At 37.8% G+C, this 18,166-nt stretch overlaps 3 protein-coding genes across 3 annotated transcripts; 1 reads left to right on the forward strand and 2 right to left on the reverse strand.

Moving 5' to 3' along the window:
* Positions 1-6,900: 6,900 nt before the first annotated feature.
* LOC124556026 lies at positions 6,901-8,826 on the reverse strand. The gene is made up of 3 exons (XM_047130063.1): positions 8,695-8,826; positions 8,352-8,421; positions 6,901-7,085 (listed from the first exon to the last, which is right to left on the reverse strand). Exons 1-3 carry the CDS (start codon positions 8,824-8,826, stop codon positions 6,901-6,903), a joined length of 387 nt encoding a protein of 128 aa, XP_046986019.1.
* A 1,563-nt stretch (positions 8,827-10,389) lies between these two features.
* On the forward strand, positions 10,390-12,478 carry LOC124556027 (hsp90 co-chaperone Cdc37-like). The gene is made up of 6 exons (XM_047130064.1): positions 10,390-10,398; positions 10,594-10,714; positions 11,088-11,159; positions 11,245-11,403; positions 11,649-12,005; positions 12,303-12,478. Exons 1-6 carry the CDS (start codon positions 10,390-10,392, stop codon positions 12,476-12,478), a joined length of 894 nt encoding a protein of 297 aa, XP_046986020.1.
* Positions 12,479-16,663: 4,185 nt separating this feature from the next.
* On the reverse strand, positions 16,664-17,656 carry LOC124556030 (hsp90 co-chaperone Cdc37-like). Its single transcript, XM_047130065.1, has 3 exons — positions 17,532-17,656; positions 17,137-17,391; positions 16,664-16,982 (listed from the first exon to the last, which is right to left on the reverse strand). The coding sequence occupies exons 1-3, from the start codon at positions 17,654-17,656 to the stop codon at positions 16,664-16,666; spliced, it is 699 nt and encodes a 232-aa protein (XP_046986021.1).
* Positions 17,657-18,166: the final 510 nt, after the last annotated feature.

Genomic DNA, 18,166 nt, shown 5'->3' on the forward strand with positions numbered 1-18,166 from the left:
AAGATCAATTGCATACACCAACATTGTATCTCAGTTCCTCAGGCAAGAATATTCCTACAGGCAGTGAACAAATACAACATAAAATTGGTAGCAACTGATTATCAGTTTTTACCTCTAACTTAGTATAAAGAGGTAAAAAATTGCCTCAGATTTCATTTAGAATGACAAACGCTAAAGACAAGAAAGCTGTTCTTAAACAGCTGGTTTTGAGCTATTTTAGGTTCATAACAAGAGATAAATAGTATTCTATAAATGATTTGGAATCAATAAATTACGAAACTTCAAGTATTCGACTCTTGGTAAGGAGTTTCTCTATAACTTTTGCTACCGAGGTCAGTCTTAGTGGTTTCCAGAACTACGTCAAAGATCTCAGTAGTAGGAAGCTATGATTAACAGCTACATGTTTTGCTCAACGAATCTTTGATATGAACCCTGTTACACAGTAGAAGTCTACAAAAATCAGGCGTAGTAATTGCTGCTCATGCAATGAGTCAGCGACAAAGATGTGACGAAATATGTGTTCATTTTCTTACGGAACTGGTTTCCATTTTCAACAATCAATATTGTTTGAAAGCAATATCACGAAAGAGGATGTAAACCTCCTGAATGATGAATGGTGCGCAGCTGAACGGAGTGCCTGTTGGCATAGAGGGTAAAATATGTCCCCAGCTACCTTTACGAGTTTTCTGCAGATTTTTATTACTAGTAGTATAAAATATAACGTTCCGTAGCACCAGTCATGATATGCGATGTACATATACTCCACCGACAAGAATATTACCATACGTTTTATAACTACGTCGTTGTTATCAAACATCTGCCGTGCGCCACCAGTAGGAAAGCTGCTGTTCTTCCAAAACTTTACTTTATTCGACATTGTTGTTATTTTATTAACATTTTTGTGTCTATTTTACGCAGTAAATCGTTTAGTAGAATACCTGGAGACTGTATGAAATGTGAATGCAAAATTCCGACTTGGAGTAACAGTAATTACTCAGCTGCATCTGTGGATGGTGCATAACAACGTATTGGTTGGAGAGACCGGTCCCACTCATTTTACACCACTCTGGGTGCGTCGGTTAAACAGTGCTCTGCCACTACAGTCTTCTCAGGTTGTAAGTAATCTGTGTTTACAGAAAACCAACGCATGCTGACATGTATCCACATGTGGTGAGTACCACATCCTGAGGAGTTGATGTAGAAGCGCTTACATTACTTCGGACGCGGAATCCTTGATACAAAAGCCAGAACGTCTGAAATGTGTATTCAAGCAGACTATCTACACTGAGAAGAAATATGCTATGCTTTGGTGACTGGCCATTAGTCGGAGCCATTAGAAATCTACTGTAGATTGTTTGCTTTCCTATCATTTACTGGGAGATATCTTCAAAGACAGGAATTATTTTGAAAAGGTAAAATATTAAACGAGGTTTCGTTCGTGAGTCATCGTTAGACTCGGTTAGAGATGATCAATGTAAGAATCCGAAGACATCCGTTATGTTGTGTAGACAATTTTCAAAGATATAGTTAAACATCAGTTACGTCTGTTTCTGATTCAAATGTCTCATTACGAAGGCAGACAGTGTAGGACATATTAAAGGAAGAATTTAAAAACAATAATAAAATAAAATTAAAAAGAAAATACAAACAATTTTCAAGTGAGAACACTATTTGCTGCATCTCGCCGGAACTGATTCCTACCGTAAATGGCAGCTCTTTTGTATACTGCGGAAAATCAACACTGTGTGGACCAAAAGCCGTCGCTGCTACCCTCTGTAGCAGACTTCCGATGATGAGAATGATGTACATCCCAGTATTGATACGGCATCACTATTCCGTTGGAGACATCAGGGACGAATAGAACACTTGCAAGAGAAAAGACGATACAGCGAAGAAACTGAAAAACCCAGAACAACAAATGAACAAACGAACGTAGTAGGAATTGGGCAGAAAATATGAATAAGCTGAAACCAGATCTTCTATCGATGGAACGTTGATACCATAGGAAAACGATGATTCGGTAAAACCGTAATAAACACAGCTCCAAAACCATAACGAGAAGTTTTGTCTGAAGAGGTACAAGGAAAACGTTTGAAAGAACATATTGCGAAATATGAAAAGTTCATGAAGAATTCTGGAATGCTGCGATGGTATAATGACAGCAAGCGTTTCCTGAAGGATCGTTCAGAATTTGTAAGTGAATATACAGCAAATGTTTTGGTTACTTGATACATTAATTTGGAGATGGACGAGAAATATAACCTAATGAAGCGTGTGGGTCATCAATGTACTTTCATTTAATATACGCTAGAATGGAACAAAAACTTTATATTCAGGCACGAGAATGTGCTGGATCCTTCTTCAGCAAAATTTACTTAACTGTAAGAAATATAAAACACCATTTGATGATGAGCTCTACTCATTCATAGAAAGGAGCTCCACTCATTCATAGAAAGGATTCAGGCAAGAGCAACTGCGAATACTAAGGCCGCTCTGGCTGTAGCCAAAGAAGAAGAAGGTAAAGCAAGACTTGCCTGAGGAGGCTTTCATGTACTGCAAGTCCTAGAAAGCCTCCCACCACAACTGAAAAAGTGTTTTGAAGATCAGGATGTAGGACTACTTCAACAAATAAATCTGAAGATGCCTGAACGATACGCACAGTACCACATGAAACGCTGCATAGTTTCAGGATGCAAAAAGGAAAGAATCTACAAAAAAAGATACTACAGCTTCTGATGACCAAGAAGGTGTATAGTAACAGTGTTGAACTTAAAATGTTTCATGGATTTTCATCTATTTATTTAATATCAAATCATTTATCCAAATCGTATAAGTTACGTATTGAAAATCAGTTAGTAGTATCTGAAAAAGCTTTTGTAGTTTGCGAAATTTCTTTTTGACATTTTTCGAAGATGAAGCTATAAGTAAATTTTCTCTTTTTTGCTTCATATGTCTTACTACAAAGGCAGACATTGTTTGACATATTAAAGTCAGAACTCAAAATAATACTAACACAAAATAAAATTAGAAGTGGGAAAGTGCCAGACTACGAATCTAAATGTGTCGCATTCGATCACCGGTCAGTCTCAGGAATTTTATCTGTTACTCAGCACTTCTATCATGAATGGCAGTTTGTTGCTGTGAAACACGCCGAGTCAGAGCGTGGTTCGGAATCCACGACTGTATGGCCTCCTATAGCTGGCTGTTAAGTTTGTTCAAAGGCTGGAGGAAGACAAACGGCCATGTCTAATAAAATACTGTGGCGTTCAAAGGAATCTACGGAATGATTACTGCTTTACTTACTTAGTCATCTTTAACCGTACCTGACCTTGACCGGCAGACAAAACTTTCTTTTAATATTCAATCGTTTCGAAACCCTTCGTGTGGTTGAAGTTACACTCCCAGAATATGGTAGAAATACAAACGATCTGCATTCGCTTTCTACGTATTCGTTTCGTGTCAACACTGATCACTAACCGAGACATGGAATGATGTATAATGAGACACGCGTTTTTGGGACCGGTATCCATATTCCATGATTTGACGTCCACCATCCACAGATGAAGCTGAGTAATTGCTATTACTTCAAATTGGAATTTTGCATTTACGTTTCCTACAGTCTCAAGATACTCTATTGCATACCACTTATGACGTAATGATAGAGACAAATCAAAGCTATTTCATTAAAAAAATTTAATAAAGTAAACATTAAGTAAACTAATGTTTTGGAAGAACAGCAGCTATCCAACTGGTCGCTTATGGCAGTTATGTGATAACAGCGACTTGAAACAAGGAAAATGATGCTCACATTAAGATTCCTGTCAGGAGCAGTTCATCGTTCACCCAGACTGATGCAATGGAGTAATTTATTTTATTCTGAATTAACGGACGTCAGTAATCGACTTTTCATAAATCTGTTACTGCTTCAACTGCGCAGCTGAGCAATGTATCTCATAGTCTCTTCGTATTATAACACGTTTGACAGATACATAATAGTAAATATACAAATAATCGTTTCTGTGTTAACAATTTGCGGTAAAAAAACTCTCGAAATAACAAGAAGTATATTTAGATAGGAAAAACTATTTAAATGCATATTATATACGATGACACAAACCTAGTGACTTTAAACGGCGTTTATTTCACATTAACTTCAATGGAGTAAAAGGTGGCTCTTATCTTTGTGTGTACTAGATGAAAACTAACTCTTATTCTGCAATAAATATACAGCAACCAGAGGAAACTGTTTGATTACTTATTCTGCAGTCGATCTAAATGCACAGCAACCAGACGAAACTGCCTGATAACTTATTCTCCAGTCTATCTAAATGAAATAGGTAGTTCCACGTTTACACCGTGTTTCAGTTCAGAAACGTATATCTTTCCGAATTTCGCTATCTCCGTGAGTGATTAATTGTTGTAAGAAATGTAAAATGTTTGTGTCGCAAAAATTTTGTTAGTCAAAAATGCAAACGCATAACCCTTATTTACACCTGGATTAAAGGTAAACGTGTGTTGAGTAAGATGAAACAGAATTCCTTCTTTTATAACGTCCTTTCGCCGACAACAGCTAGGCCTGCGGCAGCTCTTTTTTTCTAACTTCCTTTTAAGCCTCCCACCTTTCTTTATAGCCTTCCTTTCAGTCTCAAAAAACGTCATTCTTGGTGTCGGCTTCGTCCCCCATTAGAGGATGTTGTCTTCAACTTCTTCTGTGTTTATAAGGAAACTCATCCTCAGTATTAAAACAAAAATATCTTAAATCGCAAAAATTTTATAAAATTATTTCATCGATATCAGTTGCTCTTAAAATAATTTCAGGATTTATTTCACTAACATGTACTTCATTCAGTGGCGGAAATGGAACTGATTTTTTTTATACATATTATTAGGCTTACATCCACCCTATTAGCACTCATTTCATCGTCCAATATCGCCACTCTTGACGCCATGGAAAATTCCTAGTTATAAATGGAAGAAATCAAGTTGTGCATGTTTCACGTAAAGGCTCTCTGCTGTTTCACGCCAGACTAAACTTGGGGCGACGGACCTCTTCCGATGACACCAACTTCCACAAGGAGGGCTTACACTATTTCGGACGCAGAAACCTTGGCACAAGAACTGGATCCCCGTAAGTCTGTATTCAAGCGGACTAAGTACACTGAGAAATAGATCAGTTGTGCTTTGGAGTTTGGACCTTCGTCGTAACCTGTAGAAGACGAATGCAGAACGTTTGCTTTCCTGTCAGAAACTGTGGTGAAAAAAGTCATGGGATAGCCATATACACATATACAGACGGCTGTCGTTTCGCATACACACGCTATAAAAGGGCAATATATTGGCTTAGCTGTCATATGTACACAGCTGATTCATGCGATAAGGTTTTCGACGTGATCGTGGCCGTACGACGTGAATAAACGGGTTTTGAACGCGCAATGACAACTGGAGCTAAATGCATGGGACATTTAGTAAATCGTTATGGACTTCAGTATTGCGACATCAACAGGGTCAAGAATGTGTCGAGAATACCAAATTTCAGGCATTATGTCTCACCTTGGACAGAGCAGTGGCCGACGGCCTTCACTTAACGACCGAGAGCAGCGGCTTTTGCGTAAATTTGTCAGTGTTGACAGACAAGCAGAAATCAATCGGAGACTACGACGAACGTATCCGTTTCGACAGTTCGGCGGCATTTCGTTCAAATGGTTCAATTGGCTCTGAGCACTATGGGACTCAACTGCTGAGGTCATTAGTCCCCTAGAACTTAGAACTAGTTAAACCTAACTAACCTAAGGACATCACAAACATCCATTCCCGAGGCATTGTCAGATGTGAAAGAAGTAGTAAGTGGCAGCTAAAACCCCTACGACTGACCGGAGAGACATCTGCATTTGGAAGCTGCCACTTTTCCACTTTTATTTTCATTTTGTTTTAGTATTTTTTACAAACATTTTCTACCTTTGTAGTAAGACAAATAAGTCACGAAGAGACATTTACATTTAGCTTTATCTTCGAAAATTAACTGTATGAAATCATAAATTTCTTCATTTCTGCAACTACATGCTATTGGCTGATATTCAATATTTACCTTATAATATTTGTATAAGTACTTTAATATTACATACATTCATGAAAAAAACATGAAATATTTTAAGGTCAACACTATTTCAAAACAACTTATTGGTCATCAAAGCTGTATTTTCTTTTTCTGTAGATTCTTTCTTTTTTGCATCTGGAACCCACAAATCCAGAAACTATGCAGCGTTTCATGTGGTACTGTGCTTCTCGTTCAGGAATGTTCAGATTTCTTTGTTGAAGTTACATCCTGATCTTCAAAACACCTTTTCAATTGTCTTGAGGGGGTTTCTGATACTTCCAGTAGATCAAATCCTCCTGAGGCAAGTCTTGCTTTACGTTCTTCTTCTTCGGCTTTAGCCAGAGTGGCCTTCAGCTTCGCAGTTGCTCTTCCCTGAATGAATGAATAGAGCTAATGATCAAATGGTGTTTTACATTCCCTTCAGTAACCTCAATTTGCTAACGCAGGATCCAGTACATTCTCGTGCTTCAACATCTAGTCATTCGTGAAGGAAGTGATAAGTGTCAGATAAAACTCCTGAGACCGACCAGTGATGGAACCCCCTCATATACATCTGTAGTCTGGCACTTTCCCACTTTTAACTTTGTTTCAGTATTTTTTTTAGGTTTTGATTTTAGTATCTCAAACATTGTCTGCTTTGTAGGTAAGACATATCAAGCTAAAGACAGAATTTTTTTGTGTCGTTCTAGTACGTGCTGAATACAAATACGTTGGTGAGCCAAATGCTTCATTAGGCCATGTTTCTCCTCCATCTCCAAATGCATGCACGAAATAAAGAAATAATTTGCTGTGTATTCACTTACAAGTTAAGGATGGTCCTTCAGGAAACGCTTGCTGTCATTATTCCGTTGCAGCATTTCAGAATTCTTCATGAAGTTTTCATATTTCGCTATATCTTCTTTCAAACGTTTTCCTTGTTCCTCTTCAGACAAAACTTCTCGTTTTGGTTTTGGAGCTGTGTTTATTACTGTTATGACGAATCCAGATTTACCTATGGTATCAGCGTTCCATGGATAAAAGAGCTAGTTTCATCTTATCCAAATTTTCTGTCCGATTCCTTTCACTTTAGTTAATTTTTTATTTTCTTTGTTTTATATTCATTTGTTGTTTAACCATTTTCAGTTTCTTCCTTCTATAGTTTTTGCTCTTCCATGCGTTCTATTTGTGCCTGATGTCTCCATCGGAATAATGATGACGTATCAGTATTAGGGTGTGTCTCATCCTCATCGTCAGTTATTTCAATGTCTTTCCATTTGCTGTAGTCCATCACATTCACTTCACCTCATTTGCAACATATATATTTACACGTGGAAACAACTGCACTTCAGCATTTTATATTTACATGGTATCTATCCCTCTCGTTCATTTCTGTAAAAGCATACATCAAACACTACCATTTTCATAATTTACAAAACGTATTTTTGACTGTAGGTCTCGATTAGATTACGGTGATTTTATTTCGTACAGTATTCCAAAGATTCGTTGCTTCACCGAATGGCTCCATCTACACAGGGGATAGGGGGAAGCAGCGACGGCTTCTGGTCCACACACTGTTTGTTTTCCGCGGGATGTAAAGGAGCTGCCGTTTACGGTATTAATCAGTTCCGGCAAAAGGTAGCAAACAGCGTTCTTACTTGAAGATGTCGGCCAGATGGATTCCGTCTTTATTATAAGGAATACTATCTACATCTACATCTACATGACTACTCTGCAACTCACTTTTAAGTGCTTGGCAGAGGGTTCATCGAACCACAATCATACTATCTCTCTACCATTCCACTCCCGAACAGCGCGCGGGAAAACCGAACACCTAAACCTTTCAGTTCGAGCTCTGATTTCTCTTATTTTATTTTGATGATCATTCCTACATATGTAGGTTGGGCTCAACAAAATATTTTCGCATTCGGAAGAGAAAATTGATGACAGAAATTTCGTAAATAGATCTAGCCGCGACGAAAAACGTCTTTGCTAGGATGTTTTAATGGCAGGATCTATGGTTTTATTTTCCTTATTCAAGAAATGCTTCCCTATAATTCTGAAGATACTCAGGTTAAGCATTTGGTTTTTTAACTAACGAAGTTTTGTGGCACAAATATTTCGCATTTTTTTACATTAATTTATATTGAGGGTAGTGCCGTTTGGTTTTTTAACTAACGAAGTTTTGTGGCACAAATATTTTGCATTTTTTTACATTAATTAATATTGAGGGTAGTGCCATGCGGAATGATATGCGTTTATCAACGGAAACATGATATACACGTGGAACTATCTATTTCATTTAGATCGACTGCAGAATACGTAAATAACCAGTTAGTTTCCTCCGGCTGCTATATTAATTGTAGAGTCAGTGTTAGTTCTCATCCAGTACACATGAAGATAAAAACGAGCCTTTACTCAACTGAAGCTTATGTGAAGTATCCACCGTCTGAAGTCCCTAGATTTGTGTCATCGTATTTAACATGCAATTTCTTTGTAAACCGTTTTTTGTATAGAACTGCAGTTCATATTATTTCGGTCATTTCTTTATCACAATTCGATAATACGAAAAACAATGTTTTGTTTCTTTACTGTTATGTAGCTGTCGAAACGCATTATAATACATAGAGACTATGTGTCATATTGGCACTCTGTTCTAGCTTAAGCTGAAGCAGTAACAGTTTTATAAAAAGTCGAGATTTGACTTCTGTCAATCCAGAGTTTCTCTTAGATTTGTCAACCGCGGGCTCAGACATTATATACTTTCCATTTCTGACATTGTTATCCTATGCTATGTTCAGTACACATTATAAATCGTGAATACTGTAATAGATTGAAGTACGAAGCTCCTGCTGTGGATAACGGTAATTTCTCAGATGGAGCAGCAGTTGGTTTTTGATAATTTGATGATTTACGTCTGTTGATTCGTAGTGTTTCTCAGAATTGGCAACTGCTTCCATAGAATAAAACCTGTAATGCTATTTGTTTCCTTCCCATCACCGAACAATTTCCATTTTCATGAGGAATTAAGATGATAGATTTTCAGCTCGAGTCTTCCATTAACGTAAAGGGTAAAGCATCTCGTTCTAAATGCAGATTTTTTTTCGAAGAAGCCGTTATATAGCTGGTACAGGACTATAACGTGCAAAAAAAATTAACAAACTGAGTGTAACATCTAATTTAAAGAAATATGTTCAGACTAAGTTCTAAAGTAAGTGAAAAGTTTCGGGTATTTCCTTATCATTAGCTATACGATCGTTTCAGATCCAAAAGAAATTTTCTGTGGAAAACGGTATTCAATTTTAGAGACGAGCGGAAAATATAATTAGCAGAGCTACTTCCAACATAGCTTTAGTGTTCTGTTTTATGTTCGGCCAACTAAGTTACAACTTCCTGTATCTGTGCTCTCAAAAGCATCTGCAGTGTAAGATCAACTGTAAACACCAGCAGTGTATCTCAGTTACTCAGGTAAGAATATTCCTACATGCAGTGAAGAAACGCAATATAAAATCTGTAGCAACTGATTATCAATTCTTACAACGAACTTAGTGTAAGGAGGTAACAAATTGCTTTAGATTTCATTTTGAGTGACAAACGCTAAAGACAAGAAAGCTGTTCTTAAACAGCTGGTTTTTGAGCTATTTTAGGTTCATAACAAGAGATAAATAATATTCTAAAAATTATATGGGACCATTAAATTACGAAACTTAAAGTATTCGACACTTGTTAAGGTATTTCCTTACAATTTTCCTACCGACGGCAGTTTAACTAATTCCCATACCTATGTCAAAGAATTCAGTATCTGTAACATACGGAGTAGTAGGAAGCTGTGATTAACAGCTACATGTTTTCGTTAACGAATCGTAAATGTGAACCCTGTTACACAATATATGTCTACAAAAATCAGGGGCAGTAATTATTGTTCATGTAAAGAGTCAGCGACAAAGATGTGATGAAATATGTGTTTAATTTCTTACTGAGTTGATTTTCCATTCTCAACAGTCTATACTGTTTGTAAGCACTGCCATGAAAGAGGATGTAAACTTCCTAAATGTTGAATGGTGCGGTGAATTATCATCCACTGTACCGACGCACGGTAATCCTAAGGACTTCATCTAGGAGCGCTTACATTACTTCGGACGCGGAACACTTGATACAAGAACTAGAATGTCTTACATGTGTATTCAAGCATAACTAATGTAGATTGTTTGCTTTCCTGCCATTTGCTGGAAGCATATCTTCAAAGACAGGAAGGGTTCTGAAAAGATAAAATATTAAAAGAGAATTCGTTCGTCAGTCAACGTTAGGCTCGGTTAGAGATGACCTATGTAAGTAAAGCAGTTATCAATCCGAAGATCTCATGTGTTTTTCTTGGGACACCTGAGTTTCTCCCGTCGTATTGAATGTTGTGCTTTGAAAATGACAGCGTGTGCTCCTGTCGAAATATCGGCGATTGTCGGCGACGTCACCCGGTTGCAATCCCATTAGTTATTTTAATATTGTAATCTTGTTTGCAAATTCAGATTGCTGAAGGTGAAGATAAAAAAGCATTTGATAATGAACCTCACTCATCCATAGACGAGATTCATTCAAGAGCAGCTGTAAAGTTGAAGGTTGCTCTGGCTGAAGCCGAGGAAGAAGAATGTTAAGTAAGACGTTGCCCAGGAGGAACTGATCAACTGGAAGTCCTAGACAGCCTCCCCAACCCAAAGCACAAAACGTGATTTGATGTAAAACATTTTCAAGAACCAATTCTGAATATAATTGAACAAGACTCACATTCGTGTCAGAATCAGTATTGGTCTTCAAATATTTAATTTACTTTTATGTATGTGCGTAATATGACATTACTTAGGTAAATTCTATAAGTCAATATTGTTGGGAAATTACTTCTGCAGAAACGATGCTTCTGACTAAAATATGTTGTTAGGAAGGCAGACAGTTTTTGACATACTAAAATCAGGATTTTTAGAAACTATAAAATTAAATTGAAAAAACACAAATACAAAATTAAAAGTGGGAAACTTACGATCTAAACATCAAGATGTCTCGGATTCGACATCTTTTTATTCTGATAATATTCTTGTCGGTTAGATGGAAGGATACCAAGGAAATATAAAATGCTGAAGTGCAGATGTTTTCCGGTTTATCCATATGTTGCCAATGAGCTTAAGTGAACGTGGTGGCCTACAGTAAATGGAAAGACACTGAAATATCTGACGTTGAAGATGATACACATCCTTATATCGACACGTCATCATTTCGATGGAGACATCAGGCACGAATAGCACGCATGGAAGAGCAAAGACGATGCAAGAAAGAAACTGAAAAAGGTAGAATAAAAAATGATAATAAAACAAAGAAACTAAAAAATTAACTATTGTGAAAGGAATGGGACAACTAACTCTTCTATAGCTTGAGAAAGAATCTAAAGAAAGAAAGAAAGGAGAAGAGAAATTCGAGAAGAAAGAAAATACAACTCCATGGACCGCTGATAGCATAGGTAAAACTGGATGCGTCAGAACCGTAATACACACAGCTCCAAAACCCCAAGAGGTACAAGGAATACTTTAGAAAGAACATATTGTGAAATATGAAAAGTTCGTAAAGAATTCTGAAATGCTACGACGGTATAATGACAGCAAGCGTTTCCTGACGCGTCAACCAGAACATGAAAGTGAACATACAGCAAATTATTTGGTTATTTGGTGCATACATTTGGAGATGGAGGAGAAACATGACCTAATGGATCATGTGTCTCACCTAAGTATTTGTATTCAGTACATACAGGAACGGCACAAAAAGTCTGTCTTTTTTCTTCATATGTATTACCTACAAAGGCAGACAATGTTCAAGATATTAAAATCAGAACTTAAAAAAATACTGAAACAAAATAAAATTAAAAGTGGGGAAGTGCCAGACTACAAATCTAAATGTATGGGGTTCTATCACCGGTCAGTCTCAGAAGTTTTTCTGTCACTTATCACTTCTTTCACGAATGACAATGTTTGTTGGTGTGAAAAATGCCGAGCCAGAGCGTGGTTTCGAATCCATGACTATAAGGCCTCCTATAGCTCGCTGGGTAAGTTAGTTCAAAGGATAGAGGAAGGCAACGGCATGCCGTCTCGAACAGGACCATGTTTATTAAAACACTGGAGCGTTCAAAGGAGTCTTCGGAATGATTTCTGCTTTACTTACTTAGATCATCTTTAACCGTATCTGACCTTGACAGGCGGACGAAACTCTCTTCTAATATTTTATCCTTTCGAAACAGTTCGTGTGATTGAAGTTACACTCCCAGCAAATGGTAGAAACGCAAACGATCTACATTCGCTTTCCACCCATTGGTTTTCTGTAAACACTCATCACTTTTACCTAAGAAGTCTGCGGTGGCGCAGCACTGCCTAACCGAGGCATGGAATAATGTATAATGTGACACAGATATTTGGGATCTGTATCCACATTCATTGACTTGACATCCACCATCCTCAGATGAAGTTGAGTAATTGCTGTTACTTGAAATCGGAATTCCTTATTTACGTTTCCCACAGTTTCCAGGTATTGTATTGCATACAACTTACGACGTAATTATAGAGACAAATCAAAGCCTTTTTCATTTAAAAAATGTTAATAAAACAACAACAAATATCAAGTAAACGAATGTTTTGGAAGAACAGCAGCTTTCTAACTGGTTGCTTATGGCAGATCTATGATAACAGCGACCTGAAACACACTAAATGATACTCACATTAAGATTCCTGTAAGAGAAATAACATTTCATCGTTTACCCTGACTAATGAATGGAGCATAATATTTCATTCTGCTAGTAATAGACAAGAGGAGAATACTCGTGGAGCTGGTGACAGATTCTACTATATATGTTAACAGGCAATCCGTTCAACTGTGCGCCATTTCATTTAGGTAGTCTACAACCTTTTCCATTATTTTCAAGCAGCGTTGATTATTGTAAATAGACAACGCTTAGGGTTCTTTGCCCCGTAAAATAGAAACCAGTTCTACGACAAAATAAATACACACAGAGTAGTTCTTCACATTTTTGTAACCGACTCTTTACGTGAACAGTAATTAGTACTCTTGATTTTTGTATATTTCTATTGTGTAACAAGATTTGTATTAATGATTCGTAAGGGAAAAAAGCTTCGTACTTTTTCGTATGCTAGAGATACTGAATTCTGTTTCACAGTTACATAAACAAGCAAACTTGTGTTCGGTACCGAAAACTGTTGTAGGAAATACCTGCGTAAGTGTTGAAAACTCGAAGTTTCGTATTTTAGTGGTTACAGGTCATTATGAAATCACTATTTATCTTTTGTTACGATTCCGAAATAGCTCACTAACCAGTTGCTTCAGAACAACTTTATCGTCTTTACTGTTTGCCATTAAAAATGAAATTTGAGGCAGTTTTTTATTTCCTTCTACTAATTTGGTGTTAAAAATTGTTACTTAGTAGCTACAAATTTTATATTGCAGTTGTTCTTTGTGTGTACGAAAATTCTTACCTGAATAACTGAGTTACATTGTTGGTGGTGTTTTATTGATCTTACTTTGCAAATTATTCTGCAAGCCACTTATACAGAAAAACGTAACGTGATTGGCTGAATGGAAAACGAAACGCTAAAGGTATGTTGAATGTAGCTCACCGTTTTAAATTTTTTGCTCTTCCTTAAAGTGAAATACCGTTTTTCACGTAAGATTTCTTTTGGATCTGAAGCTATTTTGTAACTAATTGTAAGAAAGCACTTGGAACCCTTCAATTCATTTAAGACTTTTCCTGTTCTGGATAACACTATGAGTCAGCAGAAGTAATTGAGTGATTTAACAGACACCAATTGCTGCTGCTTCTGAGCAGCTACCATCACACCTGGTTGGGGTTCATGCTTTAGTATATTACAGTATCCACGATTTATAACGTTAACTAAACATATTGTAATAGCGGAACAGATCGAAAGTACATGATGGCACAGCCCGTCGTTACGAGAACCTCCGGAATAACAGAAGTAAGTAATCAACTTTTCATAATACGTTTGTTTGCGTTGCTATTTTCCGCAGCGGCTGTTAACATCTGTTATTAAGTGTTATCTCTTTTGAACTGACTGCATTAGAGCATGTTGTCTTCATTTTCTTCCGTGTTTATAACGACACTCCTCAGTATTAAAACAAAAATATCTTAAATCGCAAAAATTTTATAAAATTATTTCATCGATGTAAGTTACTCCTAAATTAATTTCACGATTTCTTTTCGCTAACATGTACTTCATGTTCATTCAGTGGTGAAAATGGACCTGCTTTTTGTTTTTATTCATATTATTAGGCTTACAATGTCCGTATTTCCATGCTTTTCACAGTCCAATATCGCCATCTTGACGCCATGAAAAATTTCTAATTATAAATGGAAGAGATCAAGTTGTGCATGTTCTATGTATAGGCTCTCTGCTGTTTCACTCCAGACTAAACTACGGGCGACGGACTTTTTCCGCTGACACCAACGTCCGCAAGAATGGCTTACGCTATTTCGGTCGCGGAAACCTTGAAACAAGAACTAGAATGCCATATGTATGTATTCAAGCAGACTAGCTGCACAGCGAAACAGATCCGTTGTGCTTTGGTGTTTGGACCTTCCACGGAACCTATAGAAGATGAATGCATAACGTTTGCCTTCCTATCATAAACTATGGCGACACAAGTTATGGGATAGCCATATACACACATACAGAAGGCGGTCGCATCGCCTACACAACGTATAAATGGGAAGTATATTGGCGGCGCTGTCATCTGTACTCAGGTATTTCGTGTAATAAGGTTACCGACGTGACTGGGACGGTACGACAGGCTTTGAATGCGGAATGGAAACTATAGCTAGACGCTTGGGACATCCCATTTCTGAAATCGTTATGGAGCTGAGTATTCCTCAGGTGATTCATGTGAAAAAGTTTCCGAGGTGGCTGTGGCCGTACGACGGGAATTAACAGACTCTGAACGTGGAACTGTAATAGGAGCTGGACTCATGGGAATTTCATTTCGGAAATCCTTACGGAATTCAGTATTCCTACATCAGCAGTATCTAGAATGTGCAGAGAAAACCAAATTTCAGGCATTACGTCTCACCATGGACAGAGTAGCGGCTTTTGCGTAGTTTTGTCCGTGTTGACGGACAAGCAACACAGCGTCAAATAACCTCAGAAATCAACCTGAGACGTACGACGAACATATAACAGTGTGCTGACATTAGGCGTTAATGGGCTCTGTCAGCAGATGACCGGCACGAATGCCTTTGCTAACTGCACGATATCGCCTGCAGCGCCTCTCCTGGCCCCGTGACCATATGGGTTGGATCTTAGACGACTGGTACACAGTAGCCTGTTCATATAAGTCCCGATTTCATTTGGTAAGAGCTGATGGTAGGGTTTGAGCGTCTTGCAGACACCAGAGTATGGACCTAATTGGTCAACAAGGCACTGAGCAAGGTGATGGTGGTTCTGTATTGGTATGGGTTATGTTTACATGGAATGAACCGACAGTTGATTGAAAATCATTACGTTCGGCTTCTTGCAGACCATTTGCACCCATTTATGAATTTCATGTTCATGAAAAACGATGGAAATTTTATGGACGACAAAGGCTACATCACCGGCCACAATTTTTTGCGATTAGTTTGAGAAAAATTCAGGACAATTCGAGCGAATGATTTGGCAGCCAGATCGCCCATCCAGTATGAATTGGACGTAATTGAAAAGTCAGTTGTGAAGAAAATCCTGCACCGGAACTACGTTAACAGTTATGAACGACTATAGAGGCAGCATGTCCCAATAGTTTTGCAGGGTACTTCGAACGACTAGTTCAGGCTATGCCACGTCAAGGTACGGAAATACACCCGGCGAAAGGAGGGTCCGACACGACATTAGGAGTTATCCCATGAGTCCTGTCACCACAGTGTATGATGTGAGCGTGTCTTCAAAGACAAGAAGGGTTTTCAAAGAGTAAAACGTTAGACTAGAATTTCGTGCGAAATCCAAGGTTAGGCTGATGCTCTATTGAAGTCAAGCAACCATCATTCCAAAGATACCTTTGAACCCCACAGCACTTGAATAGTCGTGGTCCTGTTGGAGGTGGTATGCAATTGCCTCCTCCGACTTTTAAATTGTCTTACCCAGCCAGCTACAGGGAAATCTAAAGTTTAACGTGGATTTCCAAACACATCCCGATTCGTCACTTTTCACAGCAACAAAGACTCCATTCGAGAAAGAAGTGATAAGTGATAGATAAAACTACTGTGAATGACTGGACATAGAACACGAGACATTTGGATTTGGAATATGGCACTTTTCCACTTTTAATTTAATTTTGTTTTAGTATGTATTTAGCTCTGATTACAGTATGTCAAAAATTGTCTGCTTTTGTAGTAAGACAAATAAATCACAAACAGACATTTATCTTTAAATCAGAAATATCTTCATCTCTGCAACTAAATGTTATTGACTGATATTCAATATTTGCCTTATAATATTTGCGTAAGTACTTTAATATTACTTACATTCATGAAAACATATGAAATATTTTAAGTTTAACACTATTTCAAAACAACTTAATGGTCATCAGAAGCTGTAATTTCTCTTTCTGTAGATTCTTTTTTTTGTGTCTGGAACCCACAAATCCAGAACCTATGCAGCGTTTCATGTGGTACTGTGCTTCTTGTTCAGGCACGTTCAGATTTATTTGTTGAAGTAGTCTTACATCTTGACCTTCAAAACACTTTTCCAATTGTCTTGAGAGGGTTTCTAATATTTTCAGTATATTAAATCCTCCTGAGGCAAGTCTTGCTTTACGTTCCTCTTCTTCGGCTTCAGCCAGAGCGGTCTTCCGTTTCATAGTTGCTCTTGCCTGAATCATTTCTCTGAATGAGTAGAATTAATCATCAAATGGCGTTTTACATTCCTTTCAGTTATCTCAATAAAACAGGATCCAGTACATTCTCGTGCCTTAATATCTAGTTTTTGTGCCATTCCTGTGTGTGCTAAATACAGATACGTAGGTGAGCCACATGATACATTAGGTCATGTTTCTCCTCCATCTCCAAACGAATGCACCAAGTAACCAAATAATTTGCTGTATGTTCACTTACATGTTCTGGATGGTCCTTCAGGAAACACAGCATTTCAGAATTCTTTATGAACTTTTCATATTTCGCAAATTGTTCTTTCAAACGTTTTCCTTGTTCCTCTTCAGACAAAACTTCTCGTTTTGGTTTTGGAGCTGTGTTTATTACGGTTCTGACGAATCCTGGTTTACCTATGGCATCAACGCTCCATGGATAGAAGAGCTAGTTTCAGCTTATCCAAATTTTCTTTCTCATTCCTTTCACTTTAGTTAATTTTTTATTTTCTGTGTTTTATTTTCATTTGTTGTTCTACCATTTCCAGTTTATTCCTTCTATCGTCTTTGCTCTTCCATGCGTTCTATTCGTGCCTGATATCTCCATCGGAATAACGATGACGTGTCAATATTAATATGTGTATCATCCTCAAAGTCAGATATTTCAATGTCTTTCCATTTACTGTAGTCCACCATGTTCACTTCAGCTGATTAGGAACATATGGATACACCTGAAAACAACTGCACTTCAGCATTTTATATTTCCATGGGATCTATACCTCTCGCTCATTTCTGTGAAAACATGCATCAAACAGTGCCATTTCCATATTTTACAAGACGCTTTTTTGTCTGTAGGTCTCGACTAGATTACGGTAATTTTATCCCGTAAAATATCCCAAAGATTGGTTGCTTCAACGGATGGCTCCATCTACACAGGGGATAGGGGGCTGCAGCGATGGCTTCTGGCCCACACACTTTTGGTTTTCCGCGGCATATAAAGGAGCTGCCGTTTACGGTATTAATCAGTTCTGGCGAGACGTAGCAAACAGTGTTCTGACTTGAAGATGGCGGCCAGGGGGACCCATGAAATATCGTGTCAAGATGATTACATAATAAGGCAGCATAACCGACAAGAATATTAACAGAACAAGAAGATATGTTATGTTCATGCCCGACGTCAAGTGTCGTGATATTGGAGAGTGAAAG

This window comes from Schistocerca americana, chromosome X, assembly GCF_021461395.2.
Source record: "Schistocerca americana isolate TAMUIC-IGC-003095 chromosome X, iqSchAmer2.1, whole genome shotgun sequence".
NCBI lineage: Eukaryota > Metazoa > Arthropoda > Insecta > Orthoptera > Acrididae > Schistocerca > Schistocerca americana.